A 21,938-nucleotide genomic window follows, 5' to 3' on the forward strand; every position below is an offset into this window, starting at 1 on the left:
ATCAACTAGCTGAGCCATGTCTTGACTCACACGTCACAAGCCCCCAGGTCCACAGGCCCGTTTTCCATTATCAATTTGGATACTCAAACAAATCATGACAGATTCAGAAGCACCCTCCCGCGACGTTACTGTGTATACATACCCCTTTCACGGCAAAAATACTAACCAACTCCAGGAAACTACATATGGACATATAGCAGAGTTTGTGACATTATTCCAACATGTTTGCCGTATAGTCTACAGGAGCAGTCTATATCCTAGAGCTTTTGCTGACTATAGTATGTTGAATAGGTATCTAATATGCAAGTTTCCTAAAACACAACACCCACCTCACCCTGTTTGTTAGCTACTAGGTTAATATAATAGCATACGGCTAGTCGCAGCACATGATATAGCACTTTCTCAGACTATTTACTTCTATGTATAAGGGTTCACGTTACCACTTGCTTGTCAGTAAATCCGATGACTTCCTAGCCAAGGGCAGTATCACGAGCTATCAACTTCTCAGATTCCTAGTCCCTAAGGTAAATAGTCAAATAATCTAACAAATCACGAATCTATAGCCTTATTTACTTCTGTTGAGAAATACAAGTCTATATCTTTTTCTAGGAGATAATGTGTGGGTATCACAATCTAGCTCAAGTCACTAATATCACTATTTACGTTAAAGACACAAGCCACAATCACACTCAAGCAAGAAACATATATGATAAATGCATCGCAATAAACGTATTTCAGAGGCCCCGTGTTAGGCTTCTAGCAGAGCCCTTAGACCTTAGCAACTATGTACTTCAGGAACCATCACACGCCGCCCCAACGCCCCCTATGACTACTTCCGATGCAAAGCCCGTACGCCAACGACAACGTAAATGTGCCTAACCCCTATACGCGCTAGCCGGTGGACCGGTGCCTTGTAGTAAATCTTTTTGTACAACTCCTCCCCCTCTAAATCGAGGTATCATCCCAGAGTTTTGGTTATGTATAGGTACCTAACGTATGTATGTAATCGAAAGGGAAGCGGACGTATTGCCCTAGCTCCAGAGTTTTACTTCTCCATGTCGATATCACTTCCCTCACTCTCAGCATAGTTGCTGACCTTGGCGCGTCTCCGTTCCCTTCCGCTCTCACTAGTAGGGCTTCCCTCGTCCTCGAACACGAGCTTATGGTCTTTTTCATATTCGCCCCTTACTACGGGGTAACGCTGATCCCACTCCTTGACCTTCGCCTCCCAGGCCTTTAATGCTTCATTATACTTCTGCTTTTGATCGGACGCTTGATCTTCAAACGGCTTTCGATCTTCAGGAGTCGCCTCCTTCCACATCTTACTTGTCATGACTCGTACTTCGTTTGGGCCCGGCTTGCCCTTACCAGCTCGGCGGCCCTCTGCACACCGCTTGCGTGCCGTCTCGAAGAATGCCTTGCTATATAGGAGATAGGCATTTCCCGCAACTTTCTGGGGTCGCCAAGGTCGCTCCCCGATTTGCGCTACGACATGTCGCCAAGCGGCGGCTTCATACTCGTCAATACGAGCCTGTTTGTTGGATTTGGGAGAGATGACTGATGGACCATCTCCAGGCTCCTTGCGCTTCAACCCCTGGGAAGAGAAGGCGGACTCTTTCCGTAGTATCAGCGGAGTGGGGACCTCGATTTGGCCGATCATGGTATCGATTACTTCCGACGCTACACGTAGTCCAGATAGGTATGCGCCATGTACTGTGGCGGGGTGAGTCTCGGTTGTGTGCTCGCCTGCGAAGAATAGGTTGCCAACTGGTTTAGCCATCGTTTGATAGTCGTCCGGACGCATCGAAGGGCCGGCAGAGGAATAAGACCCTCGGGCAAATTTATCAGAACCCCAGCGTGTGACGATCGAATGGATCGGTTGGGGAACTTTAGCACCATATACACTCCGGAGGACCTCGGTGGCTTCAGCCACGAGCTCATCATTGTTAGAATGTTCAGTATCAAAGCCAGCGTCTCCAGCCATCAGCCCAATAAGTACTGGGATGCCGCTTGTATTTGACGTGTTAAACCACTGGAAGCAACGCCCACGCTGTGAAGTGTACTCAGACTGCTTGAGGCTATGGCGAGAATTTGGAGTTCGTAGGCAGCCGAAGATGTCTCTGCTCGTATCCCAAAAAGCCTCTGCGTAAACTAGAATAATTTTGTTAAGGATACCGTAACCTAAGCGACTAATAGCGCCTGCTTTAGAAGGCGGCAGAGGAGGGTTGAATTCAACATTGCCATGTTTGAGAACTCCGAGAGGAATTGTGGAAACCACATAGTCTGCCTCAAAGGTCGAGCCATCTTCACATTCGACACGTGCAGCTCTTAGTCCATCGGGATCGTAGAATATTTGTCTGACGCTGGTATTCTTCCGAACGTCTAGTCGCGAAGGCATATTTGCCAGACCCCATGCGACATCTTGGTAGCCACCAATTACCATTGTGTGTTTACCTTCCCACTCGTTACCAGCATCGATATCCCAGCCTCCGATACTCAGTTGATTATAATTGGTTGCGTTGCTATACTCGAGATTGGCTATGTGCCAATTCATAAGTCGAAAGTCTTGGGGCGTAAGATCAACGATATTCTTGTACTGCGTAATTGCCTCGTCCATGACAGAGCCAAGGGTGGCATCAGGAGCTTTGGCTGCTTTCTCAAGGTCTAAATCATAGTCCTCAGTCACATGTTCCTTGAGCGCCCAACCCATCAGACGCGCTTTAAAGGCTGCCTTGAGGGTAGCTGGGGTACCCGGCTCAACATGGGTTCTACCAGTTGCTCGGTCCGTAGAGACGGGGACAAGACTAATTTGGGGCCCTAAGCTCTGCTCTGAGACCGGTGGTGCTTGCGGGAGAGCAGCCGTTGCCTCCTCGACCTGAGCGATAGTCTTTTGACCTTCAGCTGAACTATCTCGACCTTCATCCATCAAGTCCTTGTTGCCTTCAATGAGCTTGGACGGCGGGTTCTTAAACTTATAGTCGCTTACTCGTTCAAGGCAATCGTTGTAGAGCTTTTCGACAAGGCGATCCCGTACATCATCCACAGCCTTGCCATTGGCGTCGTAGAGGGTGGTGTCCGGTCGTAAAGCATAATAAGGCAATGCCATCTGTCCTCTCACTAGAATATTTAGTGGATTACCTCGCTCGAATCCAGTGATAATCATGCCTCCACATTCCACACTATGCCGCCGGCCTTGAAATCCTATCAGATGTTGACTTTTGCTACCATCGAGTGCACGTGAGTACACACGACCGCCTAGGCGATTTCGACCCTCGAGGACAATTATCCTCGGAGCTTCCTCTCCCGAATTCTGAAATTGTTTATCATATTGGCCAAATAAGCTCTCTAATTGCCTCGCACACCCCAGGCCAGCCATCCCGGCACCAATGACAACTACTGTCTTTCCCTTTTTGCTCGTTTTGGCATTCGTCGGCCGCTTCCGAGCTGAGGAAACTTCTGCGCAGCCGAAGTTGATATATCCTGATCGGACGAGCCAGTCGTAGCATACGCTTGCAGCGTCGAACCACCTTGGATCTTTGGCACATCCAACAGCTTCTTCACGAGAAACTCCGATTCGGGGGTTATTCAACCATAATCGTAGGATCCCGTTTCGGATGTTCAGATAGGTAGTCACCTGAGCATGACTGAGATGGTTTCTCAGCATCAAGTACTCATCCTGATGTAGAGCATAAGGATTTAGTCGAGAAGACTCGGCTGCGGCTATGCATTGGTTGGCATACTCTTGTGGAGAGATGTCTGTCGGGATAGATACTCGTGGTCGCACGTCGAATGGGCGTCTTTTTGTCTTAGTGGTGGTTTTATTGTCGATGTGGGTCCCTAGCGGTTCTTGCAACGAATCCATGTCAATCGGCGTCGTCGCTTTACTTGAATGCGACGATGATGGTGGAGATGTCAATTCTGACTGATCTGACATGGTCGAAGTTGATGACCCGAATGAAGTTCCAGAGTTCTCGTGAGCCTTTGAAGACTTGGAATTTATTGACGGTGATTGACTATGATGAGACCTATTATCTGTTTAGGATATAGAAACATGATACTAGAGTTTCGAGACTATGATGGGAGTGGTTATTACGGATATATCACATGAGAGACTTACGCGGGATCTTGTCGTGATACAGGCGCAGAGGCCATATCGTCCGGAAATACGTCCATACCGTCAATTCGAACAACTATTTCAGATTCTGTCTTCGGGGTGTCTCTTGAGGCAGATAGCCCAGGATTATATGATTTGAAGGAGTCCGCAAGGAGAGCTGCCGGAAGAGTTCTCGTGATATCAGCCGGAGAGGCAAGTATTGATTCTAGATGATGGTCCAATTCCTCTAAATCCATCAGAGGGCCCGACCCTATAAAATTACCCTCCTCCAACAGGACCTCCTGAGTGCTGCTCATAGCTGACGAGCTCAGATTCCGTGGTGGCCGGAGACATACACATGCATCGATATATGGGTATGAGCGAGGTCGTCCGGGATTCGTGTATGGGGAGTTTGGCCAAGACTCAAGACTCCCATTGAATAATCAAGTATCTCGTTTTAGATTGGTTGTAGGAAATTGACACTTAAATGTCATGCTGACCACCGCACGTTGTCGGCAATTTGGTCTCTGGACTCTTGTGGACTCTAGAGAGTCATGTTAGTCGACATACAAGACTTGCCTCATCAGATTTGGAGGTTTATTAAAGTATCGAATGATCACGCACAGTTAAAATAAGCGGGCCTCGGTACTGTACTCTTATGAAATGTAGATCTCGACTCGATTATAATCGGTTGTTGGTTTAGGTCTCGAAAAGATTGAAGAATTGGAACCTATTACAATGATTCGAGAGGTATTATTTTTGCATTAATAGAGGTCGGAAAGGTTCCCTTCGGGTTTTAATATCCCAATCTCGAAGGGGGAGGAGAGGGTACGATTGATATGGACATTGGCGTATTAAGACATGTACACACAACATTCAAATCTGCATAAGTAATGCCATATAACTGAAAGCTCCTCCTAATCTTGCGCTAGCCGCTAAACCCATCCTTACCCACTTCAATTTTTGGTCTTCTATGTAGCGCAGGTGCTCCGTGCTCCCCGCCGCTACTGCACGTGATCCCCTAGAGTCTTCTATGTATCAACGTAAACTCGTCATCTAATTGTTGACCTACAGATTCGCTCATCTTCAACAATTGACCTTAGGTTGTCGTGTCGCATCTATAAACCAGCGATGCGCATAATAGTTAGAATAAGTACAATGCTAAATATGTCCTCAATTCGCATCCGCTAATATCCCTTGGGTCTAGATCTTAATAAACCTCATTCACCTTGCCAAGCATAGGTACCATTCATTATCCCCCTACTCGTTGTCCAGCTATTATATATATATATATATATACATAAATCAGAGCCATCCTTCCCACATGATCGTACACCGGATGCGGCTGCTATCATCTTGGTGAATTTGACACACGGGAAATAGTTCCATTACTAGGCCGTAGACGAAGCAGCAGCCGGCTTAGGTGGCTCCTTCGCAAATGATTTCTTCTCTACCGCAGCATCCATCATCTTATTCCCGCTAATGATTGAAGTCGTGCAGATTACAATATTCCTCTTACCTAAAAACATTGTTAGTTGGTCTGAAAGAACATATCATGGGGGTAAACACGGTACCGACCTTCTTCCTTTTTTGCGATAAATCGTAGCGCAGCGATCTCGGTAAATGTTATTCCTCCCACGAATACAACAAACACCGTCTTCTTGTCGCCACCTCCAGATAATAGGGCTCGAGCTTTGACTGCTTTGTCTTCGCCCTTCTGTAGCTCGTCAAACGTCTGGCCTCGTGCATGTTTCACAGCCTCATCGAAACCTCGCCACCCTTGCGCACCACTGCTAGCAGCTGTGCTTGCGCCAGTCGTCCCGTTGCCACGTGTAATGGAAAGGAGATATTGCTTCTGCAGTATACATTGTACGAGACGGATCGAAAGGGGCGCATAGCCACTATATACATATGCGATATCGTTAGGGTCGTGCTCATTCACTTCGTCAACGATTAAACGAAGCTGCTTGCGTAAGTAGGCGTAGTTTGTCTTAGTTCCGGCTGTCGTCCCCGAGCCGGGCATAGGGATCATGCTTGCCATAGGCGAGGCGCGAGATAAGAATAGCTGCAGCTTTTCCAAGTTAACTAAGGTTAAGAAATGTTGGTACCCGTAGCCTTCTAATATCAAGCGTCTAAAATGATCGAAGTCTTTTGTTTTGATACCACCGGATATGCATGAGTATACGCATAAGAGCCTCAATATCTCTTGCAACGGCACATCTCTTGCGATTAATTCTTCAATAGCCTCAAATTGGGAGCTGGGATCGGCACCCGCAGCGAGGTTCTGTTGGACCTCTAGCATGCGACTGAATTGATCTGCTCGTGTATGTTTCATAATCTCCTCAGCAAGCCCAGTATGTATTTTCAAGCTCTGGTGCTCTGTTTGATATCCGGGTAACTTTTTCACAAAGTCTTTAAGCTCCGCGGTTGTCCTAGATGCATGGCGGCTATCATAGTCGCTTTGCAACCTCCGTGCAACCTTGTTGAGTAGTGTACCAACAATTGCGAAGTTTGCATCGCGGAGTCCGTCGTAGAGTTTATCTGAAGAGTCCAGTTGTATTTTACGCTTCCTCGAAGGGGCATTAGCTGTCGGAGTAGACGCGCTCTGAGATGCGGGTTGTGGCGGAGCTCCCACGATAGTAGAATCAATATCAGCTTGATTATTCTGAATCCCCCAGACCTCATCAATCAGCCCTTCGTATGTCAGTTGCGTGAGTAAGGGCGTAACGAAATCGACTTCGCGGTCAATCAATATGACACTTTCTATCGTGTTGCTTGGTGTAAGCCCAGACCGGGCATTTTCACTCGCATCCTCCCCAGCCAGTATCTCCTGTCGCATTCTAGCGAGTAGTTCCGCCACGCGCTTCGCATTGTCGCCCTTTCCAATGACGCGCGGAAATAGTCCGTGTTTAGATTGAATTCCCATCAAGGCTCTCGCCATCAGAAATGTTGGTGTTGTATCTTTGAACAGAAAAAGATCCTGAAAAGAGTCGTCGAGCTCTAGGGATAGGACATCTCGCTCAAGCGGGAAGAAATATAACGGGAGCTCCGCAATGTTCACATCGCCTAACACACCGGCTTCCTCTAAGAGCTTATCAGATACCAGGGTACGGCGGGGTACCCAGAAGATGTGGAATTCGTGACCGGTCTGGCTTTCGCGTTGTAGCCGCTTAATATGCTCTGTACTAAATGTCAGTATTTTACGATGGTGTCTTTCGCATCGACTCTAGCGAAGACACTATAGGTCGTGCTCATAAGATTTTCATCTTAGGGCAATATTGACTAGTATCGTAAATTGGAAAACAACTCCACGGTGCCTACTGAGAGCCCGTGATTCTTCGACATTGAGAGAGGTGCCGGAGGATGAGAGCGAGGATGAGTATGAGGGAGACGACGAACCTGCTATGGATTGAGCGTGGCGGGCAGACTCCCCTCTTGCCATAAACACGACATTGCGTTGGCTCGTGTCGGCATTCTTATTTTCGAGGATGAAGAACTTGTCTACGCCATAATCTTGTAGGGTTGATACCTTGACTACGACACCGATTGGGCCAGCCAAGCTACGCTCGATGACGAGATTCTTCTTCCCGCGAACCTAAGTAGTCGTGTTATTCCCGATTGTCCAAACAAGATAGCAGAGGTTTAAGGCAGCCTTACTTACGCCTTCGAGAAGATAAAGAAGGTCCTTTCGAGCCTTGTCTCTGATCTGTTCGGCGTCGAACCCCGCATGAGGAGCCATTATGAGCTCTTCATGGGGGTGGTGCTTGTGAGCGAAAGAGACGGTGTATAGAGTTGGCGAGTTGTGAGCTGGAAGCTGGAATTGCAACTGGAGCTTTCTGGAGGAATTACAAATTGAACTGGGGGGGTAGCTTCAAGCTTGGGGAACTTTGGGTTAACTTGGGTAAGGTTAGGTGGGTTTGACGAGCTTATCGCTTATTCCAATTTAAGTTAGCCCCACGGCTAGATAGAGATCCGATTGTACAAGCAGGAGGGACACGACGTCACAGCTCCGCTCTATAAAATAGGTATGTACATGCATCCTGCAAGTTAAATAAATGCCATACTTGAGCCATCACTGATAGGAACCGTCTTATTGTCGTATCTATCATTTCCCTGCGAATAGCCGCATGGTCGTAAGATATTAATTTGGCTGAAAAAGACCGTATTGTTTGAATTCTACGAGGAAGCGACATCTAGCTAGGAATGTTATCGAAATGTTATACATTGACCTCGGCGTCACGATTTTGCTCAAGTAATAATCGTGTCGCAAAGCCAAGGTACAATTACTCGGAACGTATGATCATGATTGTAGTCGTAAAATGCCATTTGCAAAGGGACCTTTGCTCCTATGTAGATGTCTCATATGGACGATCGCATGCCGCCTATCCACGCAATGCCTATCAGCTTCATGCTGCTAATATCATAAGAGGATTCAGCCTGACTGGATGAATCTCGTATACCTTTAAGTGTCCAACAAAGTACGCTTCGCAAATCTAGTCCAGGCAACAGTTATGCAAGTGAAACAAGGTATTTCGAGTCTCAGAGAACCGCCAAGTTGTGAAACCGCCACTGGTAACCCGACCAGGGAATATAGAAGATAGAAGATAGACACGATGCTTTTATACGGTGTTATCGTGATAATAGAAATCTATGTCTCTAGGTCGCAAGCGGTTTCCGCGTACGAATTCTTCGTCGCCGGGTGGACGTTCGCTCTTGGTGTTTCCTGTCAACATGCTCTGGATGCTCATGCATACGCTCTCCACGTTCTGGACGGGGCTCCATCCTTGCGACCCGAGTAAGTCGAGGCATATGATTCCATTTGAGTAGATGTGAGGGTGCATGGGTATCGGGCGGTTTTCTAGCTTCACGAAAGTCACTTCGGGGGGTTCTATCGCATTCGCATTAGTTCTCCGTCTCCAGCGAAATGGATAGCGGGAGCGCCTACCAATGGGATACGAGGTGCTGAACTTGAACTTTAGACGGTACGTCTGGCCTGCATAGATTGGATTCTGGTCCAGAACCTGGATGTCAAGAAACCACTCTTCAAGGTTATCTGCAGAGACTAAAGCAATACCGGGAGGCAAGCTATTTGAGATCTGAAGGCCAGAATCTTATTAGCAACGTCATATTGCGAGAACAATTTTTTCTTATAAGAATCGATAATACCTTAGCTAGCTCCTTTGTCAATCTCCTAGGACCCAAGTTGGCCATTTTGACGCGGGGGAACAGGCACGCAAAGAGGCGCAAGTAGGTTGATGTTCGACGTTGAGTGGCGTTGCTCGACTGTACTGCTAACTAGGTTAACCCCCGCGATTTGAGTTGTTTGCCAAACTTAAGCGGACTTCGAAGCAACCCGAAAGAACATTAAGTAATCGGGCGCGGTTAAGGAATGAGGCAACAGTACAGGAAATTCTTCTGGACAAGTTAGACGGCGCACAAGGCGGTTTGGAGAGCTCAAGCTTAGGTCAAGGTACCTTGCGGGTTGGAGTAGCTAAAGTCAAATTGAGGTGCACATTGTCTGTCCAACCTAAGCTCCTCCGAGACCAAAGACGGCAGGTCTAGGGAGGAAAATAACCGATATGTTCAAATGTACTGTATGATTTTATTGCAGGAAGCAGCAAGTGAAGGTCCCCCTAAAGCTTGAAAATAGAATTGCCCCGCAAAGTCAAGTTTCAACAAAGCTACCTGAAGTAGGCGCGTAGTATTCGGCCTGACTGCCAGGTGACGTTAGTATTTATACCGACCTACCTACACGAGTACCTAGCCGAGTACCTAACCTATGGATCCTGGTTATCGATAATAAGCGCCTCGCAGATGACTCCTTCCGTTAGCGTATAAGGCAGGAGGTAGGTACAGTTAACATTGAACGTCACATACATGTATGTATTGTACAACTGCCATAAGAAAGCAGGTGGGCCGCAGAAGGGCAAATTGTCCAAATTCGCTACAAATAATAAAATATTACTTAAGTACTTAAGTCAAACAAGTTAACATGATCAATCCCATAATCTTATAAAGCCTGATATATTGGAACACCTTAGTCATATACATACCTGCTACTCTTTACCTTGGGGGTGCGCCGCTTCAAGTTAATATTACCTACCTAATGTTTTATATAGGTTTCTTGCATGTGATACGGCTGTTGTTAGGTAGTCCGCACCGCACTAATTACTCGTGTAAGCCCATTATTCTCAAAGGTGCTTGTAACTGACATACGTGGTTATCCAAATAAATACACATGCAGGCAAAGGATTCTTTTTATCCTTTTTCTTTCGAAGCCACATCATAGATAGAGTGTGGCATTGGCATTGGCATTGGAACTGAGTTATGGAAATCTTGAACTTAGGTACTCCAGAAGGATTATCATACTCAGCCACAGCCATATATATCTTCTAATGAGGCAACCCAAGGATGGCTTGCTGCTCGAGTACATATGCTGGCGCGAGCTAGTCGTGGCCGGCATTCCGGATTCCGAAGATGGGCGTGAACCAGGTCATCTAATTACACACACTCGAGCCATCCACTGAACTCAATTCGTGGATGATGAGTTATTGGAGTTATTGGGCTGGGACTGCCCCAATATTGCGGCTGAGCCGCCCTAACACATACGCTATTGAGGGTTACTTAATAACTAATATCATCAGCAATACTGGCGACGATGCTGGGATGCACAAGCTGCCTCTCGATAGGCGCAATGCAATACGCGGTATTCACAACCCCACCTAGTTGGGCAAGGTACCCGGCAAGGCTTTTTCCGAATATATCATAATCATATCACAGAGAGGCGACTAAACACAAAAGGGTTACCTCCAAACTCAGCCTACCCAGCTAGGGTGTTACCTGCAAAACACCTGAACACATGGGATTGTAGGGTCATACCTTTGTGGACCTAACATCTAGCTACTTCGTACAGCTGATACAGATAGATATATTTCTCCCCGTCTCTCAACTCTTTTTATGTCCACAAATTACACAAACTACCTCATCTTCCACGTCAAGTGATTATTCAGTACCAGTGATTATCAAATTAATACGGCAAACATCGGCAACTGTATGACGGAAAGCGGAAAGCGGAAAGCCCCTCGATCCAGTTTTATAAGAGTCGATCAAAATTCAGCTGTTCCTAGGTACCCTAAAATAATTAAGAGGAGGGGTCCATCAGGCGGAACCATCAGAGGGGGGCCACTTCTTAAGTTCTACCACTTACAGATTTACCCCATAGTACAACATTTATTAACTACCTTATTATAATTTACAACAAGTACGAGTACAAGTTACGTATACGCGTATTATATGGTATTTTACATCAAATCCACGTACCCGTACCCGAACTAGCACCATTCGGTAGGTACCCTGTTACCTATCTGACAATCCACCTGCGGCTTGCAATTCATTCATTCATTCACTTTTCAAGCCCAATACCTACCTCTTTACCGTACATGTATTGTACCTAACATACATATCTCTGACCTGCATACATTACAGAAAACGTTATCTAGAGCAGCTGAAGCCTCGTTGTCTTTTTAACGGCCTGTGCTTTCGTTCTCTGTAACTTCGATCCTTTCTACTTAACTTCCTATTCTCCTTCTCCTTCTCCTTCCCCTTCTTTGAGAGGGGATCGTTCCTTTTTCCTTTCGACTCCACGAACCTATCGGCCAAAATAGCATACGACCAACCTAGGAAGCCCCTCACCATTCATCGATTCTCCCTGTTCAGTTTACCCCACGTCGCAATGAGTTGTGAGTTCTCTCTACAATCCTCACTTGTCATCTCAGCCCCCAATGCCTAATCCAATGTGTCTCCCCTCTCTATTTCAGGGAAAAACAACAAGGTTGTCTCGGCTATGTCCTCGTCGATTCGCTCGTTGCTGGTCTCGATCCCTTCGTCGAAGCGTTGAGTGTATAATGCCAATCTAACCACCACTCTTTACTAACCACAACACCCCTATAGTTAACGCGATGTTTAGCAGCCTTCGAGGCCAGCCAGAAAGTTACGAAAGAAAAGCGAAGTACAGATTTGGTCGAACCCTTGGTGCGGGCACATACGGTATCGTGCGCGAAGCAGATGGCCCCAATGGCAAGGTCGCTATTAAGATCATCCTCAAGAAAAATGTCAAGGGGAACGAGCAAATGGTCTGGGACGAGCTAGATATGCTCCAGCGTCTCAAACACCCTCACATTGTTCGCTTCGTGGATTGGTTTGAGTCAAGGGTATGTCCTACTAATCCAAGTATAAGTGCTCTCGAGCAGACTTCAATTGACCCTGTTACGTATAGGATAAATGGTACATTGTCACCGAACTCGCCACCGGCGGTGAACTTTTCGATCGCATCTGCGAACAGGGCAAGTTCACAGAGAAGGACGCTTCGCAGACCATCAGGCAGGTCCTCGACGCCGTCAGCTACCTCCACGACAGGAACGTAGTACACCGAGGTATGTAGCAAAAACAGCACCGCCAGTAGCTATATAATAGTTATCTAACTGTATGCCACTAGATCTTAAGCCCGAGAATCTCCTCTACCTCAGCAAAGACCCCGACTCCGACTTGGTCTTGGCAGATTTCGGAATTGCAAAGATGCTTGATACCAAGGATGAGGTCTTAACTACAATGGCGGGGTCTTTCGGTTACGCAGCACCGGAGGTCATGTTGAAGAAAGGTCATGGCAAGCCTGTGGACATGTGGTCGTTGGGTGTCATTACTTACACTCTTCTCTGTGGTTACTCTCCCTTCCGCTCCGAAAACCTGCAGGATTTGATCGACGAATGCAGTAATGGGAAAGTGGTCTTCCATGAGCGCTACTGGAGAGATGTGAGTGACGATGCGAAGGACTTTATTATGCGCCTCTTGCAACCGAATCCGGAAGACAGGTGGTCCAGCAAGGTATGTCGCGCTCATCTTCCACCCCAGTTTCTACGCCCCCGTATTAATAATCTCTGTAGCAAGCACTTAAGCACCCCTGGCTCAGCGGCGAAAACGCCTCAGACCACAACTTACTTCCCGAGATCAAGGCCTACATGGCCAAGGCAAGACTCCGTCGTGGCATCGAACTCGTCAAACTGACAAACCGTATCGAGGCGCTCAAGATTCAAGAAGACGACCCAGAGCACCCCGACTTTGCCGAGGATTCAGCAGCTCCAGCCAGCCAAGGATCAGACAAGCCCACGTCACCGAAGCAGGAGACCGGCAAGGGCAAGCTCACACGCGCAATGAAGGGTGCCATCTTCCGCGAGGTGGTTCTGGCTAAAGTCCGCGAGATGAAGGAGCAGGAGCAGACCCTAAAGGTCACGGAAGAAGTAGAAAAGGAGGCGAAGCGGAAGAGTTTCCAGGGTTGAGCAAATAAACCAAAATTGTGCTAGACGCATCTTAGCGATATAATAGATACCCCCTTTCATACTTGGAAGGGCAATGGGAATGGAAAGATATCAAGGACGGCATGATGAAAATCGTTTGTCATAACTGAGACATTACAATGCATAGCAGGGCTGACAAGACGGAAGAAGTGGTTGGCTATTCGTTCGGGGAAGCAGAAATTCCTCGTGTTCTTTTCTATTCCTCTTTCCTCCTGATATCCGTTTCGCGTTCGGTCAGTGCTTGTTGAGCTTGGCTTTTATCAAATATTCCGTTCCTCTTCGTTTCGTCTAGTTCCTCTTGCGGTTGCTGACGGTTTATTAATGCGCCACGGACGTGTGTTGATTATTTTCTTCGATATCATAGGGGATACTACCTAGTGAGTAGAGTAACCTAGGTCAGAATAGGTAATTGAAAGTGGCGAGATCAGTTCTGCCCCCATCTTAGTTCTTGAGTTTAGCTGTGGCATGGTATAGTTCGTATCTTTACGCACGCTTTAGTTGATTGATTCTTTACTTCACGGCTATAAGAACGGAGCGTTTGGCAGGATTATTTGATAATTAAGTCGGTATGTACGTATACGTGTAATAACGTAAATCATTAAATGTATATTTCTCCCCTCTCCCTTCTCCCTTCTCGTTCGGTCCAGCGGGAACAGAGAGAGGAACATGACGGGAATCGTAATCCCGTAACAACGACAACAGACATACACGTACAAATACATTTCCTCGTGCCAAATTCATCATGTCTCCGCAAGGACAGCTTCTCCTCACAGGCATATTCACTTCCGCCTCTCGTCCTCCTCATCTTGGCAGATTGTGCCCGTCCCGTTGGTTTGCTTTGGGTGGCCTCATAGCCGGGTATAATGATTACCAGGTGAATGAAAAAACAACATGCTTCCCCGTCGGTTTTTCGTCGCATGCAGTTTTGACTCCTGACTCCTATTTCCGTGTCACTCCTTTGCCTTCCCTTCCGCCCCCCCTTCCTTGAAACAAACGAAATAAATGTACTAATGGTGTGCAATATACAAAGCAAGAATCGAATCAAGCATAATCTTTCCCCCTTTCTAATACACGGGTGGGTAAAGAGTTCGGTGTCTGAGCTAAGTGGCTATGGTCAAGCACATGTGAAGCTGGCAATGACTATTCGGTTTTTAAGCCAAGATTTGCGCTGTCGGATAAGGTGCTTGGTGCGAAGAGCATCCTATGCAAGTTCACCAAGGGCCTGTTCTCGCAGGGCTTCGTATCGTCTGCTATCGAATCGCTTCCTCTGCCAGCCGTTGGCGCGCAGGCGCTCTATGCGTTGCTTTAGAGCTTCGTCGGTACAGCGAATAGTTGAGGCTGCAGATGCCGGTCGGATGATCGCTCTGGGACTGTCTGGGCCGGGTGAGTCGGTGAAGCGGTCTCGTTGACCAGAGGTTGTCCATGGTAGCGAATCTGATCCAGCCTCAACGGGCAGAGTATTCGCACGAGGTAGTCGCATCCCACCAAGGGGCGACGAAGGTATAGGGGAAACATCTTCTGGTAGTGCTGGCGCAGGTACCTCCGATGTATCATTAGGTCCAGCGAGCAAAGCCTGAACTCCGTCGCGATGCCAGGAGATTTGCGAACGCAAGGCCGAAAGCTGTGCACACATCCTATTCATTGAACGTGTCTGCAAGAATGCGTCGAGATCGAATTTGTCGTCTGCGATGCTTAACTCCTCTACAGACTGGGAATCACGAGGTACGGAGCGCTCTGGTATTGTAGGTTGTGGTTCGAAAGGCGGTTCTGGTTCTTTAGGCTCGGATTTCGACAAAGGTGCCGACTTCAACTTGTTTGCTGAGAATAGGGGAAGAGAGCTATCCGAGTGGTGAGGAAAGATGTCATCCTCCCATCCCAAGGTAGGGCTGTCTGGGCGAATATATGGTTCAGGTTGGAACTCGATAAGATCGGTTAGTCCGGAAAAAGAGACCTTCTTCTTAGCCTTGACCCCTGATTTCGGACTTGGCTTTATCACGGCCTCGTCTCCTGTTGAACATACCGATGACCTAGGTGATGAAAATGTCGTGCTTGAGACTGATGATCGTACACTAGGCGACAATTCTGGGGAGTGTAGGCTAGAAGCAGTGGAGCATGACGACGTAGATCTTGTCTTTCGAGTTATGTTTTCCTCCGCGTTCTGGATCAACGCCTCGGCCTTACCATAGTGGATCTCGGCATCGCTAAGTAACCTGGTGCGGTAAGTGGATGAGTACGATAGTGGCCTGGCGCAAAGCTCGAAAGAGGAGGCGGCATAGAAGTGTAAGTAAATTAAGTAAAGAGGCTCCACATCGGATGTGTCTTTGAGGTTATCTATAATCTCGCAGCATCTTGCTGAGCATGCTCGGTACTTGTGGTTAAGATACTTTCGCTTGACCTCATCTATAGCATTCTTCCACTCCGATGGGGTGGATGGAATAATGGATAAGGTGGGTGATTGAATAAGAGAACCTCGTCTTGCTGTCCTAATGGATGGTAAAGACTGTTGCCGGCGATGAATTAGGGATGATGGTGGAGATGATGGTGGAGATGGAAATGAAGACGGAGCCAGTGAAGCTCTTCGGTTTATCTCTGTAGTAGAGCCAATGGTTGATTTATACGCCGCGGAAGTTGGTAGTAGCAACGGTATTAGACCACTCATGATTCCTGTTGCTGAAGCAAACGTGGTTGCAATCGTGGTGTGATAATGATGGCGTCTTGGATTCGGCGAGGGCCCACGTGAATATACTCGTCCCGTTATCCGATGTTGAACCAAGAGTGACAAGAGTGAGACAGCAGCTGAGAGTGAAGTCGATCGACAATGCAGGCTGCCGAGAATTGAGGCAGCACGACTAGGTTTTCATCGGAGAATCACACAATAGTGGCGAAGCGCGTGGGTCTGTATATCGAGCAAGCTGGAAATCTGTGAGACCGATATGTATTTGATGGTGGATATTCGGGTATGACAGACGATGGTCGAGGCTCCGGACTAAGATGACAGCTGTAATTCGAAAATACCGGAGTGGTCTTAAGTTATTTTCCAAGCAACTCCCGAGGTCCCTGACGCGTCAACCGTCCCTGTGGCGACTCCGAGCAAACCCGGATCGACGACAACGCTCAAGTTAACCGAGTCACAAGAGACGTATCCCCGGAAACTATTCAGTCAGGATATTTCCGCTTTTTTAATCAACCCCTAATCCAATAATGGAATCCGATGTCCTCCAATGCCGATAAAAATTGACCCGTTTTTGGACCCCTTCGTGCCGTTCTGAGGCGGCTGGAAAATACAAAGTCGATAAGCGCAGGCTGGGGATCTGACACAAGCACCCTTCACTTCTCAAGTTTGTGGAATCGATTGAGAAAGCAAAGTCCGAGAGTTTAAGATGACGACACAAACGAAAGCCAACGAGGCCAGGTTTACGTACTGTACGAAAGTATATCTAACAATAAACTCGAAAAAGAGAAGCAAAGTTGCTGCAGATGTGGAACAGGGGGGTTGTCCCTATTGACGCAGATACTGTCAGAACTGTCAGAAGCAAAAAAAAGAATGTATTTTTTTGAACAGTGTCTCAAGCAAAAGGACAGACGAGATATACAAAGGAGATATCCGGGTAGCATCTCTATGTATATTTTAATCTTACAATTTCCGAGTACCCACGAGTTGGATATTGGTGCCCTGTCCCCGTTTAAGTCTGGGGTATCGTGTGTAAATTTACTTTGATGAGGTCAAAGCATCCGCCCGCAGGACTGTAGGCTAGCCTTGGATTGGGTGTGGGTTCGTGTGAGGAAAGTGATCGACACCGGCATGGAATAAGAGAACCCTCGAAAGGTCAGGGATTATGAGATGCCAAAGTCTAGAGGGCTAGAGGCTGGAGCACGATGCTACTACAACGTAATACCCAGCAAGACCTGCAAGACCTGCAAGACCTACAAGACCTAGCAAGCAAATGTATGACAACCTAGGACAACCAAGTTCAGGATGAAGTCAACATTCAAGCCATTCCGTTTCCGTCGACTTGATTTCTTCTTCCACCACTCTTACTTTTACTCTTACTGTTTGCTGCAATGTGTCGTACATAACGCACTAAGCTAGAAGCCATTTCTCTTTGCGGGCTAGACTGATACGGATGGAACTGATGACGAACCGGAAAGAGTCAAGATCCGAGCGGTAGAAGAAAATGACATGGCGTAGAAAAGGGATCGAATTCTATCATCTATGAATTCGTGGCGGGTGGAAAGTGTCAAAAAAGGCAGGGCCAAGTTGACCTCAGGCAAGAAGTGGCGGGCCGCATGGCGGCAGGTGACAGGTGGCAGCCATAGCCATAGGCAGTACATAATGACAGCCGGTGGCATTAGCGTGGCATTAGCGTTACTTTCGAGTCCGTTCCATCCTTGTTTAACATCCTTGTTTAACTGGCCGAGATGCGTGGTTCAAGGTTCATAATGCCCATCTTCCCTTGCAGACAGGCAGAAAATCCCAGGGAACGAAGCTAGAGAAAGTGCCCCTTCTTCACATCCCTGTCGCGTACTCCTTATGTACACCATAAACGGTAACGCTATTCCGTACAGCAAATTTTAAGATGATACCTCTCTCAGATACTTATAAAAAACGGAGATAGCCTAATGCACTATGCCTCATACAGGTACGCAAATGTTATCTACAAAAAAACATTTCTCCTATTTTCTATTTCTAATTACGAGCTGATACCTACCATCATTCTTCTACTTTACGATATATGCGCCAGCGTATCCTTAAATTCATAGGTACTACTTTGACTTCTACACTACCTCTTCTACACTTGCCTTATAGGTAGCAGCAGTGCACGGACAACAGACGAGCAAAGTCAATAAGAGCGTAACATGGTGGCATATCGAGCTGCATGCACACTGACCCCTATATGATCCAAGGTTCACAAGCCGATAAGAAAATCCGCATGTCCAAACTCGTGTTACAGTGATACGCTGCTGCAGGAACATTTCGTCGATAAACAACGATAAACAACGCTTGTTGCTGCGATGCAACTTGTAGTGCATATATTATTAATTACGTCGTAATGGCTATCTGCCGCTGCGCGCCTGCAGGGTCCGGCATCCACAAACGGCAGGGGAATTTCTCGCGTGGTCTGTTCGCCAGGCCAACGGAACAACCCCCTAATGGTTTAAATATTCAACATCTGCGTCGTCTCCTGCACTGTTGACATGGCTTACTATGTAAGTAAGCTTCATGAGACTTAATGTACCTACGCAATAGCGATGAGGGGTTCTCAGCGAATCTTTCTCAAAACGTTATGCGGGGTGGAATATCTTATTCTTGGCGACATCGTGATGGCCTCATCTGGAGTAGGTACAGATCGCGCACGTCCTATGATTCCCACTCCTATCACGGCAATATCCTAGCCTAAGCCTTATTCTACCTTGTTCGTCGCAATCAACACCATGGCGGACATTGCTGCGCGTTTGCTCTTGTTGCGGTTACATTCTGAACGCTCCTCTAGAGCAACTTGATGAGATACCTATGCCAAGAATTTAACTTCACGGCAGAGCCCTTTGCAGAAAGATCGACAAGCAGAATGCTCGCGTTCTTTTACCCGTTATGTCACTTGTAAACTCTGCCATTCCGTTAGTACATTACAAGACGAAAATGAGTTGGCCAAAGGTAAACGACGATCTGTTCCCATTGCACAAACAGCCATACGGCACAGATAGCAAACGATATTATTCTCGTAGAATATGGATCTCGTTTTCATGTAATCCGTAAGATTACCTACATACTGCTGCCCGATATGTTCGCTCATAGCCCTAGCGTCCGGTCCGTCTCTTGATTTTCATAATACCGGCGCAAGACCGCTTTAAGCCAGAGCTATTCCCCGTTCTGCCATGGCGAGTGGAGCGTCGGAATATTTATATGCAATATTTACACGCGAACCACTCGGAAACGGATATTAGACCGCTGGTAGTACCTGGCCGCTTTGACGGAGAGAGGCTTTGTAAATCATAGCGTGGAGGATTCGAAACATAGTTGCGAAGGGGTTTTCTATTTACGTGCTTAATTTTCCGTAGTTCTGGACTTTTGAATATCTCTTACTAAATCGACCGAGCCGGATGTTGATACCTGAAGTTGATACCCGAAGTTGATACCCGAAGTCGATACCTAAAGCACCGTTTAACCTATCTCGGATGAGAGCAACACCGGCACTACCGTTTCAACCGTTGCCGCAGTCTCGCCAAGTCATGTGCCGTAGCCTTTCTTAAACATCCAGTTCGTGCTATTTGAACCCTACGAAGGACCTCACAAAGATTAACCGCGACTCTTTCTTTTTCGGTGGGGTAATCCCAATGGTATACCTCGTCAATCCTTGCGTAGTAATGTCTTCCTAGCTCGGAATAACGACAAGCAAGATATCATAGGTCTCGTGATTCTTTGAGGCGACCTAATAAGTAACCTTAGTTTGACTTCGTAGTTAGTTAGTTGATCTCAAACCTATCGCCATGCTGCTAGTGGTCGGCGTCTCGCATATGCAAGCCCACCTTGATCTTCCCCGGCAGGCAGAAACCCTGATATGTACCGGCTTCCTTCCGTCGCCGTACCCATACCTGCACAGCCCTACATGGATTTCCTTGGTCTACCTAAGCAATTGAGATAGGTAGGTCATGTTGAAACTTGACGTGCATATGCTACATAGATCTGCGAGATAGACATGCTGCGAGTGTTCGTCTGATGTCCCTCTGCCTCTGCAAAACCCGGCTATGACCCCTGGATCTTGCTAGGAATTACCTGCGAACTCGTCGTCGTAACCGTCTCGACAGCGACGAGTCGTTCGATACTGACGAACTTAGTCGGAGCTCGCGGCCGCTTCTGCTTCCGCAGCTGTAGGTGCGGATTTCAGCGGCGAGGGGAGTTGGCGCCAGGGCATGACCTTCATTAGCAGTTTTCGAGGTCAGAATGTTGCGTTACAACTAACTAGTTCCGCTCCAGACCCTTTTTCTAGTAACTTTTCACTGCCTTCGATATATACAATGGAGCTAGAAGGACTCCCTAACCATACTTCCAAAGAGGACTACCCCTATCTAGTACTCGCAAAATACCTTACTGAAGCTTAGCAGTCTAGTGGCGCTTAACTTATAGCACGTAGCTATGTGTCTCGCTATATTTTAAATAGGAAAGTAGCGTTAAGGCGTAACGCGAGTAGAAAACTGCGGGATATTCCTAAGAGCACTCATTTTGAAGAACACTGCTTGACCTCACAGCCATGTCGCTATACGAAACATTCTACTCGGGATTTTCAGCTTGTTTTACTTCTCTTAGCAACTTCCCAAGTAGATACGAATAAGGTAGGAACTATGAATCATGATTCGCAATACATATTTCTAGCAACTTATTACCAGAGCAAAAGGCTAAAGTTATTAATAACAACTACCTTGGCTAGTAACCGAATACACAAAGGACGACATGTAACGCGTAAATACATCGAGTTCGTATAAGGACCCTAGAAAGTACAAGCCGTTAACATTTTATCAAATCGTATCCTGAGGGATAATAGCTCATGTCAAGGCTCCGAGAACATTGAAGTCGGTTATATTCTCTCGCTATTAGTCAAGTTACCAGCACGCCGTTATCCAGGACTAGAAATACATCTTCCAACCCAGCGTATAGTGTCGAACTAGATTACTGATAGGGATCGACCGTAACTAAGAACTTGTGTCAAGTCACGAGGATTCCAAATTATACTCAAATCTCCTAGAGTACGGATTTATACACATCAATCCTCAACTTGCCTCATGACTACTAAGAAACACAGCCCCGAGTAAGCACAGTAGCATCTCTACGTCCCTGGCTATTGTGCGAATGCCAAACTTAAGCTCTCGAGTATTGCCTGGGCTATCTTCATTCCGGGCTTGGTTATATGACGTAGCATTCAAGACCCCCGAGATCCACGGCTACGTTATTTGAGTTATCATATACCATCTTAGTTACTTTTGGTCGGGCAGCGGAAATGCACGCAATGATACATAGTTTGGCATGGTATTTTGCGTGATGTCTGCATCGAGCCTGGCATTCTAAGCTGTGGTCCTATTCGTACGCACGAATAGTAAATTCTAAATTAATGATTACATTAAAATGAGTACGTAAACCTAGACAAGATGCATATATAAGTAGCTATCATCAACCGGCGTTGATGCGCAGTCTGGTAATTCAGCACCTCATCGAAAAGGGGGATAAATCTAACCTACGGATGTACCCAAGTACCTGATAAAGGGGGAGCGTTGATTGGCTGACTGCAAATGCGTAGACTTAAGGCATGATAAGAACGTAAAGCAATTACTGCAATCAAGCCAGTTTGGCCGAGGTATGTTTTTACCAGAACTTTCCCAAAACAAAGAAAAAAAATCACGCACTAACAAATCCGTAATAGTGGTCTAAGGCGGTGGTTTTAAGTCTTCAAGATCTTGAACACCATTATCGAGAGATGCGCAGGTTCGAACCCTGCAGCTGGCAA

General features: G+C 46.9%; 4 protein-coding genes across 4 annotated transcripts; 1 reads left to right on the forward strand and 3 right to left on the reverse strand.

The window, feature by feature from the left end:
- Positions 1–1,045: 1,045 nt before the first annotated feature.
- F4817DRAFT_362265 (vacuolar protein sorting 33A-like protein) lies at positions 1,046–7,832 on the reverse strand (the record flags this gene model as incomplete). Its single annotated transcript, XM_049306510.1, has 6 exons — positions 1,046–4,025; positions 4,118–4,285; positions 5,498–5,612; positions 5,672–7,273; positions 7,493–7,688; positions 7,755–7,832. 6 exons carry the CDS (start codon positions 7,830–7,832, stop codon positions 1,046–1,048), a joined length of 5,139 nt encoding a protein of 1,712 aa, XP_049154151.1.
- An 880-nt stretch (positions 7,833–8,712) lies between these two features.
- On the reverse strand, positions 8,713–9,304 carry F4817DRAFT_320814 (ubiquitin conjugating enzyme; the record flags this gene model as incomplete). Its single annotated transcript, XM_049301224.1, has 3 exons — positions 8,713–8,981; positions 9,039–9,189; positions 9,260–9,304. The coding sequence occupies 3 exons, from the start codon at positions 9,302–9,304 to the stop codon at positions 8,713–8,715; spliced, it is 465 nt and encodes a 154-aa protein (XP_049154152.1).
- A 2,616-nt stretch (positions 9,305–11,920) lies between these two features.
- On the forward strand, positions 11,921–13,733 carry F4817DRAFT_296441 (calcium/calmodulin-dependent protein kinase 1). Its single transcript, XM_049299745.1, has 4 exons — positions 11,921–12,303; positions 12,369–12,525; positions 12,588–12,973; positions 13,033–13,733. The coding sequence occupies exons 1-4, from the start codon at positions 12,052–12,054 to the stop codon at positions 13,423–13,425; spliced, it is 1,188 nt and encodes a 395-aa protein (XP_049154153.1). The 5' UTR covers positions 11,921–12,051; the 3' UTR covers positions 13,426–13,733.
- A 770-nt stretch (positions 13,734–14,503) lies between these two features.
- F4817DRAFT_296281 (uncharacterized protein) lies at positions 14,504–16,545 on the reverse strand. Its single transcript, XM_049299744.1, has one exon. It carries the CDS (start codon positions 16,100–16,102, stop codon positions 14,645–14,647), a length of 1,458 nt encoding a protein of 485 aa, XP_049154154.1. The 5' UTR covers positions 16,103–16,545; the 3' UTR covers positions 14,504–14,644.
- Positions 16,546–21,938: the final 5,393 nt, after the last annotated feature.

The sequence above is a fragment of the Daldinia loculata genome, assembly GCF_022478755.1.
Source record: "Daldinia loculata strain CBS 113971 unplaced genomic scaffold F4817scaffold_89, whole genome shotgun sequence".
NCBI classification, from domain to species: Eukaryota; Fungi; Ascomycota; class Sordariomycetes; order Xylariales; family Hypoxylaceae; genus Daldinia; species Daldinia loculata.